General features: G+C 41.6%; 1 protein-coding gene across 1 annotated transcript; it reads left to right on the top strand.

Annotated features, from left to right (window-relative positions):
* Positions 1 to 2,070: 2,070 nt before the first annotated feature.
* On the top strand, positions 2,071 to 11,157 carry LOC120795957 (thrombospondin-1-like). The gene is made up of 22 exons (XM_040138275.1): positions 2,071 to 2,247; positions 2,337 to 2,420; positions 2,750 to 3,309; positions 3,472 to 3,550; positions 3,695 to 3,784; positions 3,907 to 4,016; positions 4,355 to 4,480; positions 4,941 to 5,037; positions 5,141 to 5,314; positions 5,409 to 5,585; positions 5,686 to 5,859; positions 5,951 to 6,231; positions 6,316 to 6,534; positions 6,640 to 6,747; positions 7,173 to 7,332; positions 7,438 to 7,556; positions 7,908 to 8,142; positions 8,275 to 8,502; positions 8,595 to 8,866; positions 8,968 to 9,065; positions 9,168 to 9,307; positions 9,404 to 11,157. The coding sequence occupies exons 2-22, from the start codon at positions 2,357 to 2,359 to the stop codon at positions 9,409 to 9,411; spliced, it is 3,519 nt and encodes a 1,172-aa protein (XP_039994209.1). The 5' UTR covers positions 2,071 to 2,247; positions 2,337 to 2,356; the 3' UTR covers positions 9,412 to 11,157.
* Positions 11,158 to 11,228: the final 71 nt, after the last annotated feature.

Consider the following 11,228-nt stretch of genomic DNA (forward strand, 5'->3'; position numbering starts at 1 on the left):
AGATGTTGTATCTCATCATAATCGTTTCTCCAAATCTCTAACCTATTTTTAGACACCCCACTATTTTAGAGTGTAAGCATCACAGCATGTAGGCGTCTCTAAGCTCCCATTTGTCAAGACTGTCATCGCTGACTCAACATTCTTCCAAATCCACAACTTCAAATTTTGGAGTAAATCTCTGGAGTTCCACTGATTTTCAATGAAAAGGGCCAAATGCTTGTCTGGCCAGGGGTGAACTGAAACACCTTCTCTGTCTTCTGTCTTCTGTCTTTACCTGGTGGCAGTCTTGGAAAGATGAGAGAGGTCATGGGTTAAATGCTCAGCAGTAAACCTTAACCTTCATCTCATTGGTGATGTCATGATTTAGAAGGAGTTTAGGCGAAATATTTCGAGCTCATAATCTCACGTCCTCCTCTTCAAAATGCCAGTAAATACACTCTTCACCATCAACTGGTATGGACAGTGGTGGAAAATAACGTTAAAAAGTACATTGACTCACATTTTGTTCCCTTCTATGCTACTTTATACTTTTACTCTACTACTTTACTGAACTTTTATTGCTCCACTCTTACCCCATTAATCTTGTGACCCTTTTGAGGAAGCCCGACCCCTAGGTTGGGAATCGCTGGACTACATTTCCTAACTTTATGTAAAGTAGTTCAAACTATCTCCACTTCAACCAGTTACAACAGTAAAATGCTGCACATTAATACATCAACAATCTAATAATCCAATGCATTATATAATATCATGTCATGTATCATAGTATTATGTCACTTTTCTGCAGATAAAACAGTTTACTTTTAATATATCAGCCTAAGTATATTTAAGTGAAGATAAGTATATATTGTTGATAATACTTTATTTTTGAATAAGCAGGATGTTGAATCCAGGACTTTTACTTGTAATGGAGTATTTTAAACTGATGTACTGGTACTTTGACTTAAGGAGAGGATCTGAGTACTTCTTCCACCGTTGGATATGGAGTAAAATCTGTCCAAACAACAATGACTTGTAAGGAAAGATGGCACAGAATTTGTATCCACCATTTAATACACCTTATTCATGTATAATCTGAGTTTCCGTAATCTAACATTAACATAATTTATGCATATACTGTATTTAATGGATGAGATATGCAATTAAGTAAATTTCCCCCTGTTTTCCACAATGGTTGTATTTTTAGATTCAAACCAAAGATTCTTTGGTACTTGTTTTTGGTTTCTGTCACAGTAATTCCTTTGCCATTTTAGTACTTATACAGTGAGACTGAGACTACAAAGTTATTGTATATATTTAGTTTCTAGCCTACTACTTAATAAATACTTTTCGAGTTTAAAAAACATGCTTTAAATTGAATTGCATACATTCCTTAAAACATATATTTTTTTGTTTTATAGGTGGAAAGAAACCCAGAGACAAGCATCCCGGTCACGCTCACTCTCCCAGGCCAGTACACGCTTACATTCATTACTCAATGAGTCCCCTGGCGGCCAGACAGCAAAATGAGAAGTACACCATAAACCAGTAAGTCGCCCGCTATATGTCATAAATATAAAATGGAATTAATACCTGACTTTAGGTTGTGGAATATAATTGAATGTTTTATATGGCTTTTTAATCCGCTCACAACTGGTTTTGCATTACCAGTCGACTGAATTAATTGACCTTATTTTGGATCACATTTGTTTTTTAAATTTAAAAAAAAGAAATCTCGCCAACATTTTTTTTTTAGAAAATGACAGTCACAAGAAATGAAAACTATTTGACGAATACTTAAACTTTTATTTGACCGGAAACGACCGCGTCTTGGCTCTGGTGTGTGTATGAAATATTTGTCCGGTGATGGAAATTCAGCACAGGAATGCATTATTCCCTATCTCCCTCTGTGTGTGTGTGTGTGTGTGTGTGTGCGTCTCGGATAAAACTGTGACTGGCTGTGAGGTAAGCAAACACGTCCGTCCCTCTCTCCTGCAGCCATCCCATTGGTCCAGATGGGACCTCAGGAATGTCCTTAAACTGTTTAAATAGCGCTTGTGTCAGTGGGATAAGTCAGTAGAATAACTGAAAGCTTCGGAATAAATCCCGGACAGGAGCTCAAAGAGACTTTGCAACTATTTACTCCAATCTAATCGAATCGAATCTACAAGAGTTTAAGGAGGAGAAACGGGATAAATAATCTGACAAGCAAGGACTTTCCTCGCCTTTATTTAAAATCTATTTTCGCAGGAAATTCTCATTTTAAAGGTTTGTAGACTTCTTTTTATTATTTGCTATCATTTATTGATGACCAGATGCAGCCCAGATGTTCAACTCTGTTACTCTGGTTGTAACAGGGATCGGATAGGATTTCGAGATGATGCTGTGTGGCATCTTCTTGCTGTTGATGCTTTGGAGTTGCGAAGGCGCAAGACTGGCAGGTGAGACTGAAAAATGTGTTTATAATAGATTTTTTACTTGTTAAAACTGTCTTAGTTCTCCCACACTGAAAGTAATTATTACTATGGGGACTTTAAGCATGACTATGGTATTCAGGTTATAGTAACGTCATTGAGAGTCACTCTAACCCTACAATAATTTTCTTATAAAAACAATATTTTTACAAATGTTTTGCAGTTATTTTTATAGTTCTGGTTGATGCATTATAGCCCAGTTCTTTAGGGGGTTTCTTTGTTTTCCTGCATCTTCATGGACACTGTCATTATAAGGAAAAAAAATGACCAATGTCTTTTCTTTTCTTTGACTGCAGAGAGTCGAGAGGATAACAGTGTGTATGACTTATTTGATCTGGCCCAAGTAAACAAGAGACACCATGGAGTGAGTTTGGTTAAAGGCGCAGATCCCTACAGCCCTGCATACAGAGTCCTGAATGCAGACCTGATCCCCTCCATCCCCGACAGCTCCTTTCGGGACCTCCTTGATTCCATCCAGGCTGAGAGGGGCTTCCTCCTCCTGGTCAACCTGAAGCAGTTTAAGAAAACCAGAGGCAGCATTTTGACCATCGAGAAGAATGATGGGTCTGGGCCAGTTTTCGAGATCATTTCCAATGGCAAGGCGAACACTCTGGATGTGGTCTACTCCACAATGAACCAGCAGCAGGTCGTGTCCATCGAGGATGCGGATTTGGCCACTGGACACTGGAAGAACATCACGCTGTTCGTTGAGGATGACCGGGCGCAGCTTTTCGTCGGCTGCGAGGAGATTAATATATCAGAGATGGATGTTCCCATCCATAAAGTGCTGTCCCAGGAGGTGGCAGACATCGCCAGGCTCAGGATTGGAAAGGGAGCTGTGAAGGACAGATTTATAGTAAGATCAATAGTGTTTTGACTAAGATGGAAACTAAATAACTGTCTAATGATGAAAAATAATATTTAGTGCACTATTTTTCGTGCTCACACAATAACTAATGTAAGAAAATAAAGTTTTAATAGTTTGAAGTATCTCTAACTTGAATTTATCTTTCTTCAGGGAGTCCTTCAGAATGTGCGCTTTGTCTTTGGGACCACTCTTAATGCCATACTAAGAAATAAGGGATGCCAGAGGGAAGGTAAGTTTGAAAAATAGATAAAATGTGTCTTTCCCCTTGACTGACCAGATCTAACTCAGATGCAATAAGGATGCAAATAGACTACCACATTGTGCTCCAGTGAACAAAAGTTCATTTGTCTTTTCTCCTCTCTTTCCCCTGCAGCTACCTTAACTGATGTCATGACCCTGGACAACCCAGTCAACGGGTCCAGCCCAGCCATTAGGAATGATTACACTGGCCACAAAGCCAAAGGTGAGGCCCCCCCCACACACACACACACACACACAAAAACTCAAGTCTGTGTCTGTTCTATTGGTCAGTTGCAAACACTAATATTCGAGGTAATTTATTGGATTCTTCTCTCCTGTAATCAGATCTCCAGTCTGTCTGCGGCTTCTCTTGTGATGACATTGCCAGCATGTTTAAGGAGCTCAAGGGACTCGGTGTGGTTGTTAAACAGCTGTCAAACGAGCTCCGAAAAGTGGTAAGCTCCAAGGGCCATCAGGGTGTTGTTTCTTTTTCATCATTCACTCCCTCTTTTCCTCTCCTCTGCATCTTTCCCCCTGCTTCCAGTTAACGCATTCCCAGCGCATAGCCACTTGTCGCTGTCATTGCAGCCCCTGGCCAAGTCCTTAATGAGACCCATGTGAATACACAAATATGTTTGGCTGCCAGTTGCATTTGCACTGCTTCGCAAGAGTCAAGCAATGTCTTTATCACGGTGTTGGTTGGTTATTCATTTGTATTGGATCCTTGGCAAAGTAAAAGTTTTCCATTTTCCATCCTGAGCAACCCCCTTCTCTCTATCTCTTTTTTTCCCAGTCTGAGGACAGCACACTGCTGAAAAATCAAATGAACATCCACAGTGGAGTCTGCTTCCACAATGGCATGGTGTACAAAGACAAAGATGAATGGACCGTGGACGGCTGCACCGAGTGCACCTGCCAGGTAAGTGTCATCACACATGCTGGAATACAACCTTTAGACTAGCCACAAATCAGCTGAGGAAACACATCACTGTGTTTCCTGTATCCCTGCTGTAACGAAGTGATAGTAGTGTTTATGTTAGCACCTCCCTTTATAATCACATTGCTTCTGTCTGAAAGCCATCAACATGTCTTTTCTACTATCAACAAAGCAGCATGGAGCCTTTTCTCCACTAGCAAATTTTAGTGAAGGGTGCTTATGTATTGTGCAATTAGCTAGGTGTTAGTGGGAGAGTGTTAGTTAGCATTATGTTTTCTATCAACACAGCAGGAGTGTCATGTCCCTGATAAAGATCAGTCCTTTGTGAAATAAAGCAATTAGGCTTGGAACAGCACCAGGAAACCCTGTTTTTTTTCTTTATCCAGTCAGCCATTCATTTAACTCATTATTTTTGTACTAATTTGACTGTTCCTTTATCCAGAACTCTGCTACTGTGTGTCGTAAAATCTCCTGCCCTCTGATCCCATGTGCTAATGCCACCGTGCCCGACGGAGAGTGCTGCCCTCGCTGTGAACCATGTAAGCTTAATTTTCATACATTTTATCTGATTTTCATTATTTTTTCTTGATATCTTTCCCTCAAAGTAACAATCCTCAAACTTCATATCTTCCCCCCCTGCAGCGACTCATGTTATCGAGGATGGATGGTCTCCCTGGTCTGAATGGACCCATTGTTCAGTGACTTGCGGCCGTGGCATCCAGCAGCGTGGACGCTCCTGCGACCGCATCAACAGCAACTGTGAGGGCACCTCTGTCCAGACCCGTGACTGCTACCCCCAGGAATGTGACAAACGCTGTAAGTCAATGAGTATTCTTAACACAACCATTGTGATGGTAAATATTCTCAGTTTGATAGCATGAAGAATTAATTGGGTATGTGTTGCTCACAGTCAAACAGGATGGTGGTTGGAGTCACTGGTCTCCATGGTCTTCATGCTCTGTGACCTGTGGTGAAGGGGTCATCACCCGGATCCGCCTCTGCAACTCCCCCACACCCCAGATGGGTGGCAGGGACTGCCAGGGAGAAGGACGTCAAACTGAAATGTGTCAGAAGTCGCCTTGCCCTGGTAAGTTAAATTTCAGTACAAAAATATATATGATAGAGTGTATGAATTCAATGAAAAATAATGAATATTGGCTTCTTCTTTTTTTTAAATTAACTTTTAGTCGATGGAGGTTGGGGACCTTGGTCACCATGGGACACCTGCACTGTTACCTGTGGTGGAGGAGTCCACACCCGCAAACGCCTCTGCTCTGACCCTGTCCCAAAATATGGTGGAAAGGATTGTGTTGGTGATGCCACTATGTCTCGAGTGTGCAACAAACAGGGCTGTCCTATTGGTAAGCATTTAAGATTTCAGAAATATTAAAGAAATAAGGCACAATTCACAACAGATCACCCTTTTAATGCATGAATTCTTTTTTTCTACAGATGGTTGTCTGTCCAACCCATGCTTCCCTGGCACAAAGTGCACCAGCTTCCCTGATGGCTCTTTCAGGTGTGGCAAGTGTCCACTTGGCTACCGTGGGAATGGCCTCATCTGCAAGGACATTGATGAGTGTAAAGAGGTCCCTGATGCCTGCCACACACATAACGGTGTCCATCGCTGTGAGAACACTAAGCCTGGTTACAACTGTCTGCCTTGCCCTGCACGTTTCTCCGGTCCTCAGCCCTTCGGAAGGGGAGTGGAACAGGCAACTGTTAAAAAACAGGTTTGAATTATTACTTACTCGTTGTGTTTGTGGCACGTAGGCTAGCTGCTTGCATTTTGTTTAACCCTCTGTAATTTTCTTTAGGTGTGCACACCTCGTAACCCTTGTCGGGATGGAAGCCATGACTGCAATAAAAATGCAAACTGCATCTACTTGGGCATCTTCTCTGAGTCCATGTTCCGTTGCGAGTGCAAGCCAGGTTATGCTGGGAATGGCCGTATTTGTGGAGAGGACAGTGACCTGGATGGCTGGCCAAACATGGACTTGCTGTGTGTGAAGAATGCTACCTACCACTGCAAGAAGGTAGCCGGACCCACCATGGACAGAAATACAAAAGGCCATTATTACCCATCTGCGCCTTATTATTGTGATGACTGCCTCCTTAACCACTCTTTTGTTATTTCCTAGGATAACTGCCCCAACCTTCCCAACTCTGGTCAGGAAGATCATGACAAAGATGGCCTGGGTGATGAATGTGACCATGATGATGACAATGATGACATCCCTGATGATAGGGTGAGTCATTACAGCAGTTTTATTTAGCCCCAAACTGTGCTTTCCTCAGAGACCAGACATAGCAATCAGCTGTAGCCATCCTTCCTCTGGGCAGGAAGAATGTAAAGTCTCCATGTTTGTGTGCTTTCACCAGAGAGCTAAAGTGGAAAGCCAGTAGCATAGCAATAGTGTAATATAATTTCAGCATGAAGCCTGAATTGAGGACAAGGTGGCTTGTTGCCCATAATTCTTAGTGTGGATTTGGAAAGTTGGGCAAGAAAAATGCTGTGGTAACAATTACCAGCTCTCATGCAGTGGAATATCACATTCCAGAAAAAGTAAGAAAAAAACATGCCTTTGAAACCAAAGTTTTGTTCCTATACATATCATTTCTTTGAGTCATGACCCATTTTAGTAATTAAATTGATATCTTTCTATTAATTTAGGATAACTGCCCAAGAGTGTACAACCCTGCCCAGTACGATGCAGACAGGGATGATGTTGGGGACCGCTGTGACAACTGTGTGTTCGAGGCTAACACTGACCAAGCAGACACTGACAACAATGGAGAGGGTGATGCCTGTGCTGTTGACATTGATGGTGATGGTAAGAGATCTCTCAAATTCTGTCCAAGAAACCTTGCTCTTGCTTGGGTTTAATAAGCCTTCACACAGTCCTAAAGGCTAAGATGAGCATGTTTTGACTCAACAGGCATTCTGAATGAGAACGACAATTGTCCATATGTTTACAATGTGGACCAGAGAGATACTGATAGAGATGGTGTGGGAGACCATTGTGACAACTGCCCTCTGGAGCACAACCCTGATCAGGTAACGTCAGATCTCACATTTTGCCTTCCCATTAAAGCTACCCTGATTGTCACAGCTTAATTTAATGTAAACAATTGTAAACAAACTGCTTTAATTAAAGAACAACAGCAACACAAATATGAATGTGTAATTCTGGTGAGGTGTAAGGACACTGAACACCTGTCTGGGGGGACATTGTTTGCATACCTGAATACAAGGGGCTACATTTAAATCAGTTCCAAAGTAGCACCTCTCACATAGAGGCTGATGAAAAACAGTGAGTGGAGTCATGTGAAATGAGGACAAGTGTCTTAGAGTGTGATAGTTGTGTTTTGGGAAATATCATCATAAAGGAATTCTGTTCTCCTGCAGGTCGACTCTGACTCAGATCTTGTAGGAGACAAGTGTGACAACAACCAGGACATCGACGAAGACGGTCACCAGAACAATTTGGACAACTGCCCCTACATCCCCAACGCCAACCAAGCAGACCATGACAAGGATGGCAAGGGTGATGCCTGCGACCATGACGATGACAATGACGGCATTCCCGATGACAAGGACAACTGTCGACTGGTCTTTAACGTTGACCAACTGGACTCTGATGGTGAGTCAGTCTGTCAGCATGTCAAATGGTGCTAAATCTCAGGACAGCCTCCTAAAAAACTAGGTTGGTCTTTCAGAGAGTAGCTCCTTTTCTGTAATTTACAAGTTCTAAATATCTATATTTTCCTCTCAGGTGATGGCCGTGGTGATGCGTGCAAAGACGATTTCGACCAAGACAGTGTTCCAGACATCTATGACGTGTGCCCAGAGAACTTTGCCATCAGTGAAACAGACTTCCGCAGATTCCAGATGGTTCCTCTGGACCCGAAGGGTACCTCCCAGATTGACCCCAACTGGGTGGTCCGGCATCAGGGCAAGGAGTTGGTGCAGACTGTCAACTGCGATCCTGGCATTGCTGTTGGTATGTAATATACAGACAGATATCTCACTACAAATGCACAGACACAAAGTAGTAGCCAACTGGTTCTGATACCATCTCATCTCTTACTTAAGGTTTCGATGAGTTCAGCGCAGTGGATTTCAGTGGAACATTCTTCATCAACACGGACAGAGATGACGATTACGCTGGGTTCGTGTTTGGCTACCAGTCCAGCTCACGCTTCTACACAGTCATGTGGAAACAGATCACACAGACCTACTGGTCTCACACACCCACAAGAGCTCAAGGCTACTCTGGCCTGTCAATCAAAGTCGTTAACTCCACCACTGGCCCTGGTGAGCATCTGAGGAATGCCCTGTGGCACACCGGAGACACCCCAGGACAGGTGAGCATAGATTTACTGACTCAAAGTTTGAGATGTAAGATACAAGTTAACACAATCTTTGACTGTTTCTCATTTTAACCTTTACAATTCTTCCTTCCCAGGTGCGCACTCTGTGGCATGACCCCAAGAACATTGGCTGGAAGGACTTCACTGCCTACAGATGGCACCTGACCCACAGACCCAAGAATGGACTTATCAGGTGAGCTGTAATCCTCAGAATCATGCTCATTCACTCAATTACAAACCTGCACACTTTATTGTAAAATGACAATGAGCTCATGTTTTACCTTTTCTTTTTTAGAGTGGTCATGTATGAAGGCAAGAGAATCATGGCTGATTCTGGAAACATCTACGACAAGACATACGCTGGTGGGCGACTAGGCTTGTACGTCTTCTCTCAGGAGATGGTTTACTTCTCAGACCTCAAATACGAATGCAGAGGTACGGACATAAGTGCTGTTTGACATTTTGAAAAAGCACAATTTCATTACCTTAGACTTTATTTGTGACGTGTTTTCCGTCCTTACTTTTTTTCAGATACATAAATGGATCACAGGGTCTTCTGGAAGAATGCATCAGTCTGTCAGTGTGAATATATAATATGAGACCTGGATCGATATCTCTTTGAATTTTTCCTTTGAGAAATGCACATTGGAGGAATGACAGGCAAGTGAGCTAACGTGAGGTAAACTGACCTCAGGACTTAAAGGCAAATGAAAGTTCTTTGATGACTCTGCACCACTGCACCAAACTCAAATTGTGAGCACAACCCTGCTCAGAAGACATTGGCCCTCTCACTTTGTTGCTCTGATCTGCATTGGCAGAGGGCCATATTTTACTGCTTTGCACACCTGAACTGTTGTCAGTTGGCAGTATTCCTCTGTGGATGAGGGGCCAAAGAGTGTTTCATGTTTTTAATTAATTTTTATTTTTTAGCATTAATATACATCTGCTGTGGACTCAAAGATGCTTGTTTCAGTATGAAGAAAGCAGTAGGAAAACTTTCTTAGGCTGGGGTAAATATGCCCCTTGAAGGAACTGTTGAGGGACCATGGACAGTATGGACTGACTGTTACTATCAAAGAGAGTGAATGTTGTTAGTGTGTTTGTGCATGTGTGCCACCCAACAAGCATAATTAAGAAGACAACCAAGTCAAAATTTGTTTTAAATTCTTCTGATGACCCCTCACCCCACATTCATGCAGACCGGTATATACGAGGTCTTATATTTAGCTGAGGCTTAGGGCTTGCCCAAAACATTCTTCTTCTCAGGAAAGAGCACTAGAAGAAATGAGGAGAGCACAAAATTCAGGACAGCACAGGGCCCCAAAGCAGGCACACTGCACACTGCTTTGGAACAGTAATTATTAGCAAATATTATGCTGATATCTCTAATCTTTACTGAAAGTGTCAAGGGACGTAAACAGCGAGGGCCAGTCTATTTCCTGTTAGGAGTTAACCATTGTAAGTATGGCTGTTTGTATTTACTTCTTCATCATAGAGGCTTTAATTCTCGCTCATCTTTGCATCCTGCCATCTTAATATGTCAGCAATTTATTTCAATCCACTCAAATCAATATTCACTAATGGCGAGATACAGCATTAAATCTGCCAAAAAACAGTAAGAAAAAGTAAAAGATAGGCATCACTCCCAGTACTCCAAATATTCTGCTTCTGCACAGTGTGCATGACTGGTGTGCCTGAGCTTGTGTGTACATTTCTGACAAGGGAAAATAAAAGGAAACCCTTTATGTACAAATATTACCTCATTAATTCTTTTTGTATTGAGGCCAGCAATACACAAGAATCACTATTCTTAGCAACAGAGTATAAATTGGTTGGCTTTTTTTTTTTTTTTAATGCAAGACTTAAGTATCATTTATATGCTGTATATAAGATATTTTTTTAGCAAAAGAAGCCCAGACAGGAACATAAAGGATTGAAGAAATGTTGTCTTGACTATGTTGTGCTATATGTATTTCCTGTGCATTTTTTTGGGATAAATTATTATGTTTGTTTTATGTTGAGGTTATGTCATTTGTGTAGATATATGCTATTTAAATAATTTATCTAGAAGCGTAGCCTCATATGGAAGCGTTTCTGTCTGTATAAACTTGTTTGCACAGTGACATGAGGATGTCTTTGTTATTTTGGTTTTTGTATGTCTTTTTTAATTATTAGTGAAGCTTTTCTATAAACTTTGTACTATTGTTTCTACCCAAAGTGCTGTTTATACTCCTACCTGTTATTTTGTAATGTCAAGTGAACAATAAACACTTAAGGAGAAAAAGTATCTTGTTCAATTGGTGTCTTTTTGGGCAAAATAGTAAGTTGGATTGTTCAAGACCTAAGATTCTTCCTC

Source organism: Xiphias gladius, chromosome 10 (assembly GCF_016859285.1).
Source record: "Xiphias gladius isolate SHS-SW01 ecotype Sanya breed wild chromosome 10, ASM1685928v1, whole genome shotgun sequence".
Lineage (NCBI taxonomy): Eukaryota > Metazoa > Chordata > Actinopteri > Istiophoriformes > Xiphiidae > Xiphias > Xiphias gladius.

What these genes read in the sequence shown, in the direction of transcription:
- LOC120795957 (XM_040138275.1), top strand. Translation starts at nt 2,357, where the DNA reads ATGATGCTGTGTGGCATCTTCTTGCTGTTGATGCTTTGGAGTTGCGAA. An exon ending in CTGTGAAGGACAGATTTATA is followed by an intron (nt 3,310 to 3,471) that starts GTAAGATCAATA and finishes ATCTTTCTTCAG; the next exon opens with GGAGTCCTTCAGAATGTGCG. An exon ending in TGTTGACATTGATGGTGATG is followed by an intron (nt 7,333 to 7,437) that starts GTAAGAGATCTC and finishes TTGACTCAACAG; the next exon opens with GCATTCTGAATGAGAACGAC.